General features: G+C 32.6%; 1 protein-coding gene across 1 annotated transcript; it reads left to right on the top strand.

Annotated features, from left to right (window-relative positions):
- The first annotated feature begins 813 nt into the window (after positions 1–813).
- Positions 814–12,610, top strand: LOC111681724 (zinc finger CCHC domain-containing protein 2). Its single transcript, XM_023443616.2, has 3 exons — positions 814–2,795; positions 10,358–10,837; positions 10,900–12,610. Exons 1-3 carry the CDS (start codon positions 2,034–2,036, stop codon positions 12,571–12,573), a joined length of 2,916 nt encoding a protein of 971 aa, XP_023299384.2. The 5' UTR covers positions 814–2,033; the 3' UTR covers positions 12,574–12,610.
- Positions 12,611–18,835: the final 6,225 nt, after the last annotated feature.

Raw genomic sequence — 18,835 nt, forward strand, 5'->3', positions numbered from 1 at the left:
AAGATGTAAAAGAAACGATAGCTAAAGTTTGTGGTTAGTGATGGAAAGTAATTTATACAGGGTTGTATAAAAAGGGAACAACTTGTAATATATGGATATTTTATAAAAAATAAAATTAAAATCGACATTTTTGTATTTTGTTGCAATAACGCAATACAAATAAATTTTGTGTTCAAACTACTCGATCGTTATTTTGAAACATCACATAAATAATCAAATTATTAAATTGAAACTGTTGGAAAGATCAAAATTTTCGACTTATCGACTTTTCAATTTCTTTTTACTTTTATTTACAAAGTCGACTTTTCATGGGCGATTGTCGGGTTATCGACATTTTTTGGAACAAAACAGTATGGTTCTTCAAATCGACATTCGAAAAATCAAACAATCATGCACACAAAGAAAACAACCCGACGAAAAATAAAACAAATCTTTTTAACTTGATTTGTATATTATTCGACTTTTCCACATTTTTCATAAAAGAAAGTCGAGTTATCGACCCTTTTAATAAAAAAGTTCTTGTTCGATTATTGAAAAGGTTGTATTTTAATACAACCCTGTTTATAATCAATCTGTGGAAAAATGTGCAATGTTGCTTGTTTGTGGCAACATCTTACAATTGACATCTACTAGGTGTTATCAGTTACCATTCATTGAACGGCGATATGTCAAATCACACATGTAAAAAATGTGACATATCGTCAAAGCTCTATACAAAAAAATTGACGAGATTGTCCATGCATTAACCTCCATAAATTCACCTTACTAACATCTGGCTGTTTATCTGAAGAGTGGTTTGAAGGACACATAAACATGCGTAATTCTTCATATAAGTTTGAATTGGTTTGAAGAACCCGTATTCATACTGATAAAGCACTTCATATAAAAAATGATGATGGCTTATCATGCCGCTTGGTGAGCCACTTGTTTAAAAGAAACTGAAACAGTGGGAACATCACCATGGTAAATAGAAAAAACAGTGGCAACATCATCATCTAACTGGCGAATGTCGAGTGAAATAAATTTTTACGATTTTCACGACGGAACAAATTAATTTAATAGAGAAAAAAAGTGCAGCTTCAAAAAAAAATTATTTGAACAAATAGAACGCATTAAAAAGTTAATGAAAATTGATTAGACAAAGTTTTCTGCAAATCTAAAACTGTAATAAACAAGAAATTAAAACCGCATACCACACACACAGCATAGGAAAAAATTCAACGAGAAAAAAATTGCAAAAAGAAAAAAAGTAGAAAAAGAAGTATAAACGAACACACAAGTTTTGGATCAACCATAAAAAAGAAGTCAGTGACAGCACAAAGGCAAATACAACAAAAAACATAGACCGCTGTCGCAGCATAGACAGCAGCTGAGCAGAGCAGAACTATACATAACAACGAGTAAACACGAGTGGCGAGTAGCAATTTTTTCCTTTTTCTCTTATTGCTCTTCGTACGACTTTTTGTGATTATTTTATTTTTTATTTTTTTTGTGTGAAAACCTCTATATTACACGATACGGTATCGAAAGAAAAATACAAAAAAAAAGGCCAATGTGGTTATCAACCTGTTTATATAGTGACTGTTTACAAGATTTGAGAATATAAAAAATAATTTATATGAAAAATTTTAAATATCAAACCAACTTTTTAGGTTGGTTTTTAATGTGAAAAAGAAGAAAAAAAAATACCAAAAAACAAACGGGGCTGAATTGAAAGTAACAGAAAGAAGTAAGAAGTACACGTAACGCCTCCGCCGTTGTCACTTTGACGCCAACGGTCATTTGCAACATAAGGCGTAATAGTGCGTCACAGTGATGCGGCATTGGTCAAAACAAACCAAATCCAAGCCCAGGAATATAATAAAAACCAACGCCACTACTAAACATTTATTAAACAATTGTATTCGTCGTTTCATTCGTGCAAAAAAAGTTACCATTTGTCGTTGAATTCTTTTATTGTTGTAATTTGCTTTTTTTTTGTTTTTTTTGCAAAACCTTAACACCCGGTTGCAGTGTTGTGTCCAACTATAGCAATGATTAGCAAAAGCGATGTGATAATGTGGTTTAAAGCCCTAGAGAGCTATAAGAGAATCGACACCATGTGTACTCTACTAAATATGTGTCTACCCTTTGAGTTGCGCTTCCTGGGCACGTGTCTGGAAGAGTTGGGACGTCGCGACTCACAGGAATTGCGTGGCATGGAACTGAGAGCTAACAATCCGCAAGATCTGGCTACTGACATGATTGCGTGCCAGAAAGGTGAACCAACAGATATTAAGGTGCGGCGAAAAATGGCCTTGTATTTGGCTTTAATACGAGCTTGTAATCGTACCAATGTTACGGAAATATTCCGTACGCTTGAATCATGGGGTGAACTTGATTTCTCCACCATGACTGACATTGACACTTTAAAGGAACTGCTGCTTGTTTATACTATGGCTGCCAATCATCCGGTTTTCGAATTTGAGCAACATTTAAAGTTTATGAAAATTTTCGAAAAAATTAAAGAGAATAAACTGGTGGCAGATAGTCCTTCGACAACGGCCTCACCGCCGCCACATTCACATACTTCGACACATCAGAGTGGTCATTTGGAACAGACGCTGCATATGACTCAACAACAGATGCAACAACATGTTGCACCACCGTCCCAACAGGATTTTATCCAACAACATGCTCTGCATGCTGCCATGCATCCCAGTGGCCAACATCATCAATTGTTGGCTCCAACATCAATGCAAATGTTTCCACAGGGTACCATACCCTTAAACTATCCACAGAGTCATTTGGCAAAGGTAATATAAAAAAAAATCGTTATTTTAATATTTTTTTAAAAGTCATAATGACCGTTCATTAGCTGAACCTTATGAGGAGTTCCTTTTTGTAATGTTAACATTTCTTCTACCAATCAAAAGGAAGATCATTTAAAAAACTTTCTTATCTATATTAGTAAAATAAAAAACGGACCTGCTATTATTAGATCCAAAATTTTTGGGAATAAAACAATATTTTTATGGGTATCAAAATCTTGTTTTGCTCTACATTTGATGTATATATGTATATGTTTATACATATTTTCGTTTATTTTTATTTTCAAGAAAAACACCTGTTTCGATCTCCAGATCTTATTGTATAGTTTCATAATTGTTATATGTATTCCTAAACAATGTTTAAGAGTAATTTGTTATCATTTGATTGCTATCATTCTCTTTCGTTTTTGAACTCTCTTTATATTGTTATTATTTCTTTAAAGACAATATTGAAAAGTATTTCGCATGGAAAATTGTCCGACAACTTAATGGGATGACGTTTTATGAGATCTTAAAATATATATTGCGGCTAGTCATAATAAAGAAAACTATCTTTTGATTGTCACAAGAATTTTTATTTTTTTAACAAATAAACTATGAGACAAAGATAAATACCTGGGAAGTAATACTATTTTTCTGAAAAGTACAACAAGAACCTGATTTTAAAATTTGACAAACACTTTCAATATATAGAGATACGGGTAAATACCGGATTTTTCGTACCTTAAAGATCTTATATGCCTTTAACTTAGATGAATCTAAACCTCTCTTAAGATTCTCGGATTTAGAAAGAAGAAACCATGAAAAACCCAATAAAAATTCATACAATTTAAGAACTTATTCTTAAATATTATTAACTTTTGTCAATGAAAGCAGAGATTGGCTTGTATCCGATAGACTGTTTGGTGGGTGTGTAGTTTTCACTGACGGGTCAAAGATGGATGCCGGTGTCTATATCGCTGATATCAACACAAAACGGTTATACATACTCTCTGACGAATGTAGTGTCTTCCAGGCAGAGATCCTAGCGATCTGGGAAGCGACGGAACTAATAAGAAAACATATCGATCCGGGCTTGGTTGTGACAATTTATGTTGATAGTCAAGTTGCTCTTAGAGCATTTGATTGTCACACGGTACACTCGCACCTAGTTGGAGATTATTAAAATGTTTGTCATTATATTGTGTTGGGTGCCAGGACACTGTAATGTGCATGGTAATGAGGTTTCGTACGAACTAACTAGATTAGGTTCGAACCTTGATATAGATGACAGGGAAAGGATGGTAAAAATACCCATTTGTCACTATTATATGTTTGATATTCGAAAAAAATTCGCGACATCATTAACCAGTCCTGGAATAGTACATTGGATTGCAAAATATCAAAGGCCCTGTGGCCAAAACTTCATATTGGTGCTATCAAAAAACTTGTAGGACTGGACAGACGCAGTCTAAGGGCACTGATATGGATTCTAACTGGACACTACTCAGTTGGAACCTTTGTCAGTAAATGGGACAGTAGTGTACCGGACTATTGCAGTTTGTGCGAAGATGAGGAGGAAGTAGAGTTGATCGAGCATATCATTTGCCTATGTCCTAGGATACAGAACCTCAGGCTGAAATGGCTAGGGAAAAGGTTCCATGGCGAACTGTGGGAAATTGTGGGACTTAACCCTCGCAGTCTACTAGATTTGGTCAAGGGAATTAGTAGTTTCTTTGACTGGGTTTTGTAGGGGAATATGAACTTCCTTTATTATTTTAAAGTAATTATATATCGTACATAATTATGCGTAGTTTTCATTCTTGTGTTGTGGTAGTATTTTGGTTTCTCTGTTTTCTGAATCTCAACTTTATTGAAGGGAATCACAATGGACCTTATGGTCTCCGAGTGGACATACATCGTTTTTCTACGGTGTATAACCCTTCTTAACCTAACCTAAAACCTTACCTATACCCCATATAAATACCTCTTAAGAGAAATCTTAAAACAGGCTTAATAATAACAGCATTGTGATAAAATTCGACATAAACAAATGTATAAGAACACAAATATCTGTATTAAATTAAATAAGGATGGATTCAAAATTGACGCTACCCCACATATAAAGTAAACTTTCGAAAACGAAGTTTCGACATAAAACAGACTAAAATACAAGTATAGTGACGAAAATGTTGTAAGGATGGGTCCATAATACGCTTTATAGCAAAACATTTTATGTTAAAAATATATCTTTCTTTCATATATCACTGTCATCAATTTGAATTCTTTTTTTGAATTTTTTGGCACCTTTTTATAGAAATCGTGTAAAAATTACAAAATTCTTAATAAAAAAGATTAAAGTTTTCAAATAGACCAAGTTTTGAGTATTTTAAATTTCCAAAAAAAATGTAGGTTCGTATGTCTTTAGAAAGTTTGGATCATAACATGTTGTTTAAAGTTCCAAAAATTACTCTAAATTTTCATTTGTTAGTTAGCTTACTTTCTCATGGTTTCAAAGAAGTGTATAACTCATCTTGTCAAGATAGTAAGTGTGATATGTGTCTGAAAATCCTTCTTCATTCTATCATGACATAGATGATACGCTTGTTATTCGATTTGGCTCTTTGAACAGTAAAGGCTTTATAGTTAGACATAGCGCTATATATGCACTTTTAAGGTCAATGTGAATGGTAGCAGTGCCGAGGGCCTGGATAGCTGATCGACTTTTTGGGGAAAGACAATCCGGATGTCACGGTCAACGAGGATAATGGGGAATTGGACAGGTGAAGTTACGCTAACTGAACTCCACCAGAATTGTTGAGCATGAAAGACCAATACTGACAGACTTAGACGTGAAAATTTCAAGAACAGATTCCTGTTTTACTTGGAACAAACATTTAGGTATTTCTCAGGTATTGAAATTTTCGTTTATTTTATCTCACTGTGTAATCAGAACTAAACACAAATAAAAATTGTTCTTTTAGTCTGGAAACGTGCAACTTCCTTTTATATTGGAAGGCATTTAATTTTGTAAATTTTAAATATTTTGGAACGTAAATACACATTTTCTTTCTAATTAGTTTAACAAATTATAAATAAAAAGATCAAGGCATTGGCGCTAAGTTTAATGCTTTCTATTTCAAGTTGGGACGAAATTTAAATAAAATAACATAATAATCCAATACACTTGTGGCCGTTCATAAACGTTTACCACAGACTAGCGGAACAGGATCGTTCCCACTACAATTGGATATGAGTCCTACAGAGTCATAGATTGTCAACTCAGCGACAGCTATATTAACCGAAAGTTTTTGACCCCAAGAAAAAACTATAGTCTAATAGTTACAACAACAGAACTGACTATCGAACTTTACATTTTTGAATACAATTTTTTTTGAGATACGAAAAAGGTACAGCACTTCTTACATTACACAAACTACATTTTTAATATAAGATATTACACATCAAGCTTACAAGCGGACACTAAATTGATGATTGTCTTCACCCTCGTTTGCAAAGACTACATCCGTAACTAAAGATAAAATAGAGTCAACCAAATGGTTAAGTTTAGGTTTAGAAGGGTACGTATCCACTTGGTGACTATAAGGCCCATTGTAAAAATATAAAAAATTGAAATCATTGTCTTTTTTTTTGGATGCATTGACACTTTGTCGAACTGCTGCTGGGCAACTTGAGCAGAGTTGTGAGTTCGCTAAACTTCTAGCCAGTATTGCCAGATTTTTTCAGTCCTCATCCCCAAATATTTACTTTTAAAGGAGTTTTTTCCCTTTTGTATGGTTTAGGTATAGGACAGGTAACATGCTCCAATGGAATTAATTGTACAGAATTGACCTTTATGTAATTTCGTATTAGGTATTTAGTATTGGCTGAAATTTTCCATGAATATTTGGTATTGTTTGGTCATGAAGTGGGCACCTCACAGTTTTTACAGTTTGACAACAAAAACCATACAACTGGCCTCTGTTGATTCGGCAACAACACCTAGAGACGTAACCGGTGGACCGAAGTAAGGAGTGAGATCGAAAAATTCTTAACATACATATATGTTTATAAAAAAAGAAACCACTAAACTTACTGCTTTATTTTTTTATTTGATTCAAATTATTATTACAATTTACAAAAAAAAAATTTATAGTTTTAATCATTAGTGATGGAATTTTGATCCCTTTTCGGAAACCCTTCCATTAACGTTTTTATAGTGCTTTCTGTCACTTTGCTCGAACATGTAGTCCATCTCCGTTTAAAATCTACCACACTTTTGGACACCTTTTTTGTACTCTTCAATTCTCTTTTAACAAGAGCCCAATATCTCTCCACTGGCCTTAGCTCCGGGCAGTTTGGAGGATTTGCCTCTCTTGGTACAAATACCACATTATTGTTCTTGTACCACTCAAGGGCTTGTTTACCATAGTGACAGGATGCCAAGTCAGGCCAAAAATAAGTGGACACATTATGAAGTCTTATGAATGGAAGCAGCCTTTTTTGTAAACATTCCTTGATGTAAATTTCGGTATTTATAGAGCCCGTTGTAACAAATGATTGGCTTCTTTTGCCGCAACTGCATATTGCTTGCCATACCAAGAACTTTCTGGGAAATTTTGTCTGCTTTTGGGTCCTAAACTTTTCTTCAACATTCCCTCGTGCATCAGCAACATAAAACTTTTGACCTGGAAGTTGGGAAAAATCTGCCAGAACATACGTTTCGTCATCCATTATGCAGCAAGAATATTTTTTTTATAAAACTTGACTTCAATTTCCGTGCTCTGTTTTTGGCCTCTAAATTTTTAGTAGCGTTCCTGTCAGGAACTTTTTGAGCCTTGTATGTTTTTAAACCTGCATTAGCTTTAACTTTTCGTACCAAATAGTCCGAGCACTGAGCTAACCGAGCTGCTTTCCTACCGGATGTGTTGGGAGCTCTTTTGAAAATGCGTTCTATTTTTTGGCTTTAGAAACATCATGTGGACCATTCCTTCTACCTGAACCAGGTTTTCTATCAACTGACAAGTTCTCCCGGTACTGTTTAATAACATTGGAAACAGTTTGACTGCAGACCTTTGTATGCTTGGCCAACTTTTTGTAAGATCAAGTTGGGTTTAGTTGAAAATATTTAATAATTTCAGTACGCACTTTTTTCTGGTCACTCATTTTAATCAGATTAACAAAAAAATTAATATAATTGACATTACACATAATAACTGACATGTTTTTCAAAGGTAACTTGATCAAAAAAAAAAAAAAAAAAAAAATCAAATAATACTTTGGTTGAAAAATGTAATTAAAAACGTGTGTTAAGAATTTTTCGATCTCACTCCTTAGGATCCATCAATAAGACGAAGACATTGTTCTTATTCACAGGGATACACTGTGGTAATTCTGATATGAACAGAATATACTCTGAACATATCTGGACAAGGAAGGAAAATTCAATGGTATCATATGTATATGATACCTTTCATCTATCATCATTCAACCCAGCACACATCTCATTCATACGACACATTCATTAGGTAGACAGGTGGGGTAAGGTCCGCCATCTCACATTCATTCCGTACAATATACAATTAATACCAACTCATTTCCAACGCTTAGTCACACAGTCAATCCTCTGTGGGGTATCTGTTGTTTTCGGCAACAGCACCGAACTTACATTATCATGTATCAGTCTTTTAACCGCCACTTACTCTTCCCGCGAATTTGGGTTTAAACCACAGCCACTACGTAGATCCCGAAGGAACCTCAACTAGTTGATCAGCCAAGACATAGTCTTGCGGGCAACTGGCCACCCGTAGTACCAGATTATGCGGTGCTCTGGTCTGACCTCTGGCAATCTATTCAAGGACTAAGCCAAACAGTAGACTGTAACCAATTTATCAGTCCCGGCCAGACTGGTGGTATTGACCACCTCTTTATACCCCGGGATTGCAATAACACCAAGGCGGAGGTCTCGCCAATGTAACATGTCCCTGGGGGGACGTGAGAAGGGTATATATAAGTTTGTCATTTCCTTTGTAATTTCTATAATATAATTTTCCGATCCTATAAGTCGGAAGGACCCAAGATATATGCGAGATTCAAATCTTCAATAATTCTGTTAGACATGCTTTCGGAAAGATCGCCATTTAAAATCAGCAAAATCTGTCCATAAATAACGAAGATATAAGCAAAAATCTCAGACAACCTCTGAAAATTTCATCAAAAATAGAGTTTTTTTTCATGCTCAAACAGAAATTGCAAAAACAAAAACAAAATAAATAATCATACGGTAAATTTTTGTTATTGTACTCTTGTTTATAAAACAAGGCAGAGCGAGAGCAGCAGAGCGAGAGCAGCAGTAGTGTGTTGTTATTGGCTAGAAACATGAAATGAAGTATGTGGAGCCTGGCTTAAGTAAGAAGCCATAAATGGGAACTTTTTGGTACTTTTTTCGTTTTGAAAAGGTCCTTTTTGAATTTTCTATAATATTGAACCAAGAAACATGAAATTATGTATGTAGAGTCGAAATTATGTGAAAACCGCAAAAAGTACTTTTTTTGTTTTTAAAAATGTACTTTTTGAATTTTCTATACTATTGTACCTAGAAATATGAAATTAAGTATAAAAAGTCTGAATTAGGTGAGAACACATAAAAGGGAACTTCTTGGTACTTTTTCGTTTTTCAAAAGGTACTTTTTGAGTTTTCTATAATAATGAACTTTGAAACATGAAATTAAGTATGTTGAGTCCGGATAAGACGAGAACACATCAAAGGGGAGTTTAGGTACTTTTTCGTTCTATAAAAGGTACTTTTTGAATTTTCTATAATATTGAACCAAGAAACATGAAATTGAGTATGTAAAGTCGGCATTAGGTGAGAACCGCAAAAAGTGAACTTTTTGGTACTTTTTTTGTTTTTTAAAAGGTACTTTTTGAATTTTCTATAATATTGTACCTAGAAATATGAAATTAAGTATATAGAGTCTGAATTAGGTGAGAACCCATAAAAGGGAACTATTTGGTACATTTTCGTTTTTCAAAAGGTACTCTTTTGAATTTTCCATAATATTGAATCTAGAAACATGAAATTAAGTATGTTGAGCGCGAAGTAAATTATGTAAAAGAAACCTTTTTGGTATTGACTGTTTTTTTGTAACACAACTAGGTGAAGAGTATATAAGAATATAGCACTCTTACTTGTTTATTCATACGATCGATCTATAAATAACAATTATTCAAGGATAAATGCAAGGTTAGGTTTCGTCATGCATATTAAAAATATGTAAACCGACTTGAAAAACAAACAAAATAAGCTTTTAATACAACTTAATATAGGCAACCGACGAATTGGTTTCATCCCTTGCTGCACTGCATACTGTTTGCTAATATGATTGTTTAACTGGAAATGCATTGATTTTTTGGTATACAAAAGATATCAAAAAATTTTGATGTGTAAAAATATAAAAAAATGTTTTTCAAAGAAAATGTTTCCTCTAAATTTGTAAATTTTTTAAATTTAAGCAAAAACACAAAAGTTTTTACTTTATTACTTTATTTTCTCTTTTTATTTACAGTTAATACCTACTGCTGATGGGCAATCCTTACAACATCAAATAACAACTGTCGATGGAATACCACATATGATTTCCTCAAACATCACCATTCCAGATACCAGCAATGCCGCCGCCGCCATACTAACACATCCCAATGCTGCCTCGTGGGCAATGCGTCAATATCATCAGCCACCACCACAAACAGCAGGCAATCAACAACAGATGATGGATCATCCACCACAGGCCTCATCGCCGATGTTAAGTCAACAATCGTCACCGGCTAGTAGTAGGGCAACAAGTCCAAATCGTACATCATCATGTGACAGTGGAATGCAGACAACACAGCAGCAGCAACAGAATAATACACAAGTTCGTAATATGCAAAGAATTGGACAGACATCGTTAAAGAATATAAGACGTCCATCGGCTGAAACAACGCCACCACCACCCATGATGGCCAATGAGTTGATAATGCCACAGAATATGAAACAAATACAAGAGGTAAGTTTAAAAATGCTTTAAATGAGTTTGTTTTTTTATTTTTCTATGGGATTTTCTTAAAGGTGGTTATGAATAACGATGGCAGTGGAAATCAATTACAAAATTTAATACGCAATGGCTATACAAGATCTGGTAATCATCCACGGATAAAGTCCGGTACCTATATACCACCACATCAACAGCAGCAGCAGCAACAACAACAGCAGTCGCCAGTTAATCAACAACATTATCAAGGTTCATTTGCCGTTAACACCGGCCTCTCATATGCCATGCAAAATATGTCAATGTCATCATCCGATATGTCTTCATCTGGACACCATAGTATGGATGGTAGTGGAGGTACTATGATGAGCATGAATTCTAATAAAAGTACTGGCAGTGATTCAGGTTCATCGATTGGCTCTTCTGGGGAAATATCACCACCCGAAACTCCCACTCTAATGATGAATAATATGACAAATTCCGCTATGAGAATGTCGGCCAGCAGTGGTGATATCCAACAAACACAACAGCAACAGCAGCCAACACAAAAACATCACCAGCCTTCCCAACTGAGCTATAACAAGCAATTGGGTCTAACCCGTTTGAATGGCCGTTCCGATAAATTGTTGTCTTCAAATGCGGCCGGAGGAGGCGGTGGTAACAATGTAATGACCACTAGCACGCTTATTTATGCTCAGCCCCAGCAGCAGCAACAACAGCAACAGCAGCCATCAAATCAACAAGCCATTTATGCTAATGAAATGTTAATGGGCGGCGGTGGCTCCACAAATGTCATGCAAACCTCTTTGACCAACAATAACGCAGCTGGCAGTCCAGCCAATGTGGTCTCGAGCAATAATAACATGGTGGGCAACAATACCGTACTCATAAGTTCCCCCAGTGCTGGCGGTGCTACATTGGGAAATGTCATTTCAACAAACTCGGTGATACTACAACCTCACCAGCAACAATACAATGCCAATCCTTATCATGCCGCCGCAGCGGCTGCTGCTGCTCAACATTTAGCCGCCACCTCAGCCAGACCACCCCTAATGACACATAATCCCGGAATGGCTCCACCACCACACAACACTTTCCGCCTGCCGGGTTTTCAGTTGCCGCCCAATGGTGGTGAGCTCTTGTATCCAGCTTATCATCCGGCCGGCGGCATAACATTTCTATCGGGTGCAGCACCGCCCGGAGCTCCCCCCGTAGCGCTGAGAACCACCAACAGTGGAGCAGCTGTTGTTAGTACACAGGCGGTAAGTCAACCGCCAACACCCCAACAAGTACCACCGCCACCACAGCAACTGCAGCAAAGCACACCGGCAGCGACAGTCATTGCTTCTCCCTACACATCGCTAACGACGGTGGGTTTGGCTAACAAACCGCTGTCCTGCTACAATTGTGGCTCGCAAACTCACAGTGGCCGTGAATGTCAGGAGGCCTCTATGGAGGATGTAACACGTAGCGCCATTTACAAATTAGACTATTCACAAGCGGCCACGGGAGCGGGCGCGGGGACACCAACAGCTGCCACTACACCTGCCAATCAACAACAACAGCCACCACAACAGCAACTAGCTGGCAACAATAGTGCGTCTGACTCAACGATAACCAACGCACACAGCCAACAACAGAAAACACACGACAGCAGTGCTGTACAATCAATTTCAGCGGTAACAGCCTCAGCAGTTGTGGCGTCATCGTCAGCGACGTCCATGGCTGCTACAGCGACAGCGGGCGCAAAATGAAGCATAAAACGAGAATAGTAGTGAGTTTCATTCATTTTAAAAAAATTAAACAAAGCAAAAAAACAAACAAACAAAAATAAAAGTCGTGTTCAACGATCAGAAGACGTAAGACTATATAATATTATATATATATAAATAATTGTTGTTAGGTTTAAACTGGGTTTAAGCGTAAGGTGTTGTAAGTTTAACAAGAAAACAAAAAATCAAAAAACAAAAAATACAAAAAAAAAAAAAAAGAAAATTATATACATAACATATAAAATAATTAGAAACAACTGTGTTTATTAAGGTAAATTTATTGACAATGTTTTTGTTTTTTCCTATTATAGTTTCATTTAAAGAATTTTAAATTTCTTATGATAAAAACATAATTTCAAAAACTTCTTTACATACATACACACACACACATTTTAATTTATTATTAGTTTTTCATTATTATTATTATTTTTTAATTTTGGCAAAATGTTTTCCTATTTTTTTTTTGTATAGAAAAAAAATTGTAAATTTTTTTATAATAAAGTATAGAACTTTAAAAAAAAACAAAAAATACCCTAATGTGGCTAAAAAAAAACAAAACAAAATATACAAGTCAATTTTAAAGGCTATAACTAAATTAACAAAATGTTCGTGTACAACATATAAAACTACTGCAACTTTTTTCTTGCCCCCCCCCCCTTTTAGAAAACAAAACACCTCCTTATTAGTTTGTATAGCAGTGTCTGTTTATTGAAGTTTTCATTAAGTAGAAGTTTAAATATATTTATATATTGCAGTAGTTAAAGGGATTTTTTGTTTATTTTGTATTTTTTTTTAACAGTTATTAGAACAAATCCTTAAAAAAATTATTGACATTATATCGTTTTATTTGTATTTTAATTAGTACTTTAATTAAAAGTAATTTCAAAATTGAAATTATTTGTATAAAAAAAAAAACAAATTATTTTATTTAAAACTTTTTTTCTTCTTAGAATTGTGTGGCTTATGTTAATGTCATATTTTCATCTATACTTTATATAACAAAAATATTTCCAAAATTTGATGTATATTAAGTATAAATAAAAAGATTATATAAACATTTTTTTGAAAAAAAATTCCAAAACAAATTACAAAACTCCAAAAAGAAAAGCGCTTGTTTTTTGAAGCATTAAACAAAAAATTTTTAAAAAAATATCTAATATCAAAAGAAAGGATTGAAATAAGTCTCCTTGAAAGAGGTATAGTTTAACAATCATTCTGTCAAACACCGGCTATTGTTTATCGGCTAGATATATAACAAGATTTGTATGAAAACGGTGTCAATTATTTTAAAGTATATTTAGTACTGTTGTTTTAAATTCAAAAACAAATTTGAAATTAAAATGATTTAGGGCGGGTTTTTCAGATAAAGATAATCTACATTCTTTGTTTAAACCTGGTTTAATATATGTTTTGTGTTTTTCAGTAAACATTAAATTTAGTTATTATTTTAGTTTAACTGAGGGCGAGTTTTTCTGATAAAGATAATCTTCATTCTTTGGTTAAATCTGGTTTAATATATGTTTCGTGTTTTTCAGTTATCAGTAAAGTTACTTAGGGCGAGTTTTTCTGCTAAAGAAAATCTTCATTCTTTGGTTAAACCTGATTTAATATATGTTTTGTGTTTTTCAGTTATCAGTAAAGTTATTTATTATCTTAGTTATTGGCCAATTAAACTCAAGTTATAAGTGAGAAAACACAATTAACAAAAACAATAAAACAATGATTTCGGAAGAACAAAAACTTCATGTTTTAAGTAAATTGCAAATTTCAGATTTTTTTGTTTTATTTATTCTTGTTTTAAATGTTTATTTAAGATTTTTCCAAAATTTTCCATTTTACAACAGTAATGTTTGCAAAAAAACAGCTGTTCATTGTTTATGTTTTTGAGTGAAAACTTGGTAATACTATCAAAGTTGACTGAGCTTAAATCTAAAACTGAAAAACACACAATCATTGGTTAAAGTCCGCCTAAATTTGTTTCGAGTTTAATCTAAAAGCGAGTTAAGCCAATTTAACTGAGGACTAAGAAACCCGGCCTAAGTGAGTGTTATTGGCCAATTAAACTTAAGTTAAAGACAAAAAACAATAAAACTATGATTTCGGAAGAACAAAAACTTCATGTTTTAAGTAAATTGCAATTTTCTGATTTGATTTTGTTTTATTCTTGTTTTAAATGTTTTTAATTAAGATTTTTCCAAAATTTTCCATTTTACAAAAGTAATGTTTGCAAAAAACAGCTGTTCATTGTTTATGTTTTTGAGTGAAAACTTGGCAATACTAACAAAGTTAATTGAGCTTAAATCTAAAACTGAAAAACACACAATCATCGGTTAAAGTCCGCCTAAATTTGTTCCGAGTTTAATCTAAAAGCAAGTTAAGCCTAGTTTAACTGGTGAGTAAGAAACCCGACCTAAGTGAGTGTTATTGGCCAATTAAACTTAAGTTAAACACAACAAAAACAATAAAACTATGATTTCGGAAGAACAAAAATGTTTAATGTTTTAAGTAAATTGCAATTTTCTCATTTGTTTCGTTTTATTTATTCTTGTTTTAAATGTTTATTTAATATTTTTCCAAAATTTTTCATTTTACAAAAGTATTGTTTGCAAAAAACAGCTGTTCATTGTTTATGTTTTTGAGTGAAAAGTTGGCAATACTAATAAAGTTAACAGAACTTAAATCTAAAACTGAAAAACACAATCAACGGTTAAAGTCCGCATAAATTTGTTCCGAGTTTAATCTAAAAGCGAGTTAAGCCTAGTTTAACTGAGTAGTAAGAAACCCGCCCTAAGAAATCTAGAAACAATAATAACGGCATTTTTGACATCGCAGCATACGAAAAGGTAGAGCATTATCCGCGCTATTTAAATAGGGAAACGTAATCGATCTCCTTGTTATACGAAAAAGCATTTGTTTTACTTTTTCAGAAGAAGCAAAATGCGCAAATAATTTCACTTTCGAACGGAATCGAAATATGTTTAACATTTGTTCAAATATATTTCTCACAAGCAAATTTATATTACGCGGAGCTTATGAGAGAGTTCGAATTGAATTTTGACACTTACATTCATGGATAGAAGGGCATCTTGACCAAAGTAATATTGGATCTTAAAAATAATTTAAAATAATTTCGAATTTTTGAAGAATTTCAAATGACGTCTATAGATGTCATATAGTGTTATATTTTTCAATATATATTTCACTATAAATCGGTGTATAATATATTTTTTTTGAAATCCTTTAACAATAAAATAATATAGTTTTATTGTATTAACAACATTTTTTTATTAAAATTTATATACGAGCCGTATTCGTGGAATTTAACGAATTACTCAAATTTTGGTAGATTCATGGATTTTTAAGAAGTTTCAGTTCAAGCTTTTGGAATATTTATGTTTAAAAATTTGAAATCGAATTCGAACATTCAAAGTTATTTTAGAAAAAAAATTTTAAATAATCTCTAAAAATCTCTAAAGAAATTTAGTTTCATTTAGTGGCTAATATTTTACAATTTTTAATTTCAAACTTAAAAACATGTTTAAAAATATTGGAAAAACGTAATTGTATGAAGTTAGTTTTTTTCTCTTTATGAGAAAATAATCGTTTTATGTGTTATTTCTAGATAATGTGTGATTAGTTTTTGTACAAATTTGTGCTCAAACTGATCGTTTGTTATCTAGAAACAATTTCTAGCAAAAATTGTATTAGTTCCACAACTAGTTCTACAACTCGTTCTACTTTGTCGTTGAGATCATTGAATTTTGTTCTAAATTGTCACCTTCGGAACTGGTTCTGAGGTAGCCTTATGAAGTCGACACTTATTCTTTGGAACGGTTCTGGAACTAGTTCTTAAAATGAATAATTTTTGTTTAAATTTATTAAAATACTTACTTACATAATAATGTCTTATTTTTTTTAAATTTATGATTATTTTACCAGGTATAATATAAACTATTTCTTCTACAGGATATACACAATCAGCATATTTTTAAAGCCTTATAATTCAGTTGAAAATGTTTTTTGGCATTTTTTTCAACTGATTCCAAGAAGTTATTTCATAACTAGTACGCATTCTATTGAACTAGTGTAGTATCAATGTAAAATTAGTGTCAAAGAACTAGTTTAGAAGTATTTTAGAACCATAACAATGTTCCCAAGAACGGATTCCAGAAGTAATAGCGACATCATTAGTTCCAAGTTCGTTGTTTAAGAATCTGAAGTGGTTCTATTTGCACACGTTCTTGAACTAGTTGTTTTTAGAACATGTTCTGAGATTTTTCCTGGGAATACATTAATTAAAATAGAAAAAGTTAAATATATTTTTATTTTATATTAAAATTTTAAAGAATCTTAAAAAAAAAACAAAACATTTTATAAATGTGTTATGTTTTGATTCGAAAATTTCTCAAAATATCATTTGAAATCTTAATTTCAACAAAATTCAAAAAAACATATGTAAAACTATGCAAATAAACAGTTAAATATGCTTTAAAAATTCGAAAATCATACGATCGCATGTAGTTATTTAATTTGGTCTATAACTCGGTAAATATTGTGTTCTTAGTTGTCAATAGCGTCTTGTCTCTTGGGTTTAAATTGAATAGAAAAAAGCTTAAATCCTGCACTTATCAAAAATTGATTTAATTAAATCACTTGAATGATGTCAGCTGAAGACATATTCTTCTCTAAAAATGATATAAAACTGTTTTTAAGATATGAGTTTATATCTCGTTTGTTGTAATGTTTTGTTAAGTTTAAAATGTTAGTGAACATGTTTCTGTGGGAAGTTTTCAATACGTCTATAATTCTATTACTCATCTAGTTTTTAGTAGAATATTGAAAATAATGACATTAGTAAAATAAAGTCAATGTAATAGATAAAATATGAAATTTTCAATAATTATTGATAAGCTTTAACAGTTTTTGGATTTGTTTTGAAATTACAATTTTTAGAGTGATTTTAAATGTTTAATTTTATGTTTTTTTTTTTTATTTTCAAGTTTAGTTTTTGGTGTAAATTTTATATATATTTTCATTAATGAAACGAACAAATATATTCAATTATATTACTTTAAGGTTATGTAGTTTTGGATGTACTTTTGTTTAATTAAACTTTTAAATTTTAGTTTAAAATTCAAAACAAAAAATCTCAATACTTTCAATAGATTAACATTAATCACAATCCTCGAATGTAGTGAACAGCATAAAAGTAAATCTTTCTAAGATATTTAATAGGACTTATTAAAAACCTCATCAATGCAAGCTTGTATTATAGTTATTTAGCATGTGATGCTCTTTTTCAGCACTTCACTGTAAATTCTATATAGTTTTTGCTTCTTTAGTAGTTTTTTCACTTCTGTTATCTCAGACATCCGCTAAAGTTTTTGAAATGAAGGAATTAAAAAAAATTATGTCTGTTTTAAAGTCATTACAATCTGTGGCACTTTTGCTATACCTCCATATAAACTTCAATTCTTTTTTTGCTTCTTTAGAAGTCCTTCTATTACTAGGTAAAGGGAAAATGTTAATTTTGTTGCTGTAGTCATTTGCTAAAGTTACTGACATTAAGGAGTTATTCACCCCTATTCTGCATTTCGATTACGTTTACGCATTTAGTTATGTAATGATCGAAACAAGTATTCCAACAAAAAAAAAAAAAAAAAACTGAATAGTAAGAGAGGAAGAAGCAATTCCATTTCGTTTCAATGCGTGTATTATGCATTTCGATCGTTATTACATTTTTGTATGTTGTTGTTTATGTTGTCGAGAGTCGAATCGAAATACAGAATACCAAAGTTGCCAAACGAAGAAAATTTCGATTCAAATTGAAATGTAGAATAGGGGTTTTTATAAAAGAGTTACTTACCTCTAATGGCAAGTCTTATTCACTGGGGTTATTCGTGTAACTCGATTCGAAAGAAAACAATTCCGAGTTTGTATGTTAAATTTTTTGTGTTTCAAAAGCTTTTTCTTTTGAATCCGAATACGGAGTAAATTTTACTTCTTTTTTGATTCTTTGGAGGTTTCTTATATGCTTTAGAAGTTATAAACTCGTTGAAGTTAATCATTAAATAACTACCTCTTATGTTAAATGTTATTGCAGCTCTTTTTTAACCCTTTTATTGAAAAATTAGACTTTTTTTCGATTCTTTGAATGTGTTTCTTTTGCCTTCTGCTGCTGTTTTCAGCATTTTCCTACAAATTTCACTTCGCTTCTTTAAAGCGAATTTAGGCCCGTATTCAG

This window comes from Lucilia cuprina, chromosome 2 (assembly GCF_022045245.1).
Source record: "Lucilia cuprina isolate Lc7/37 chromosome 2, ASM2204524v1, whole genome shotgun sequence".
Lineage (NCBI taxonomy): Eukaryota > Metazoa > Arthropoda > Insecta > Diptera > Calliphoridae > Lucilia > Lucilia cuprina.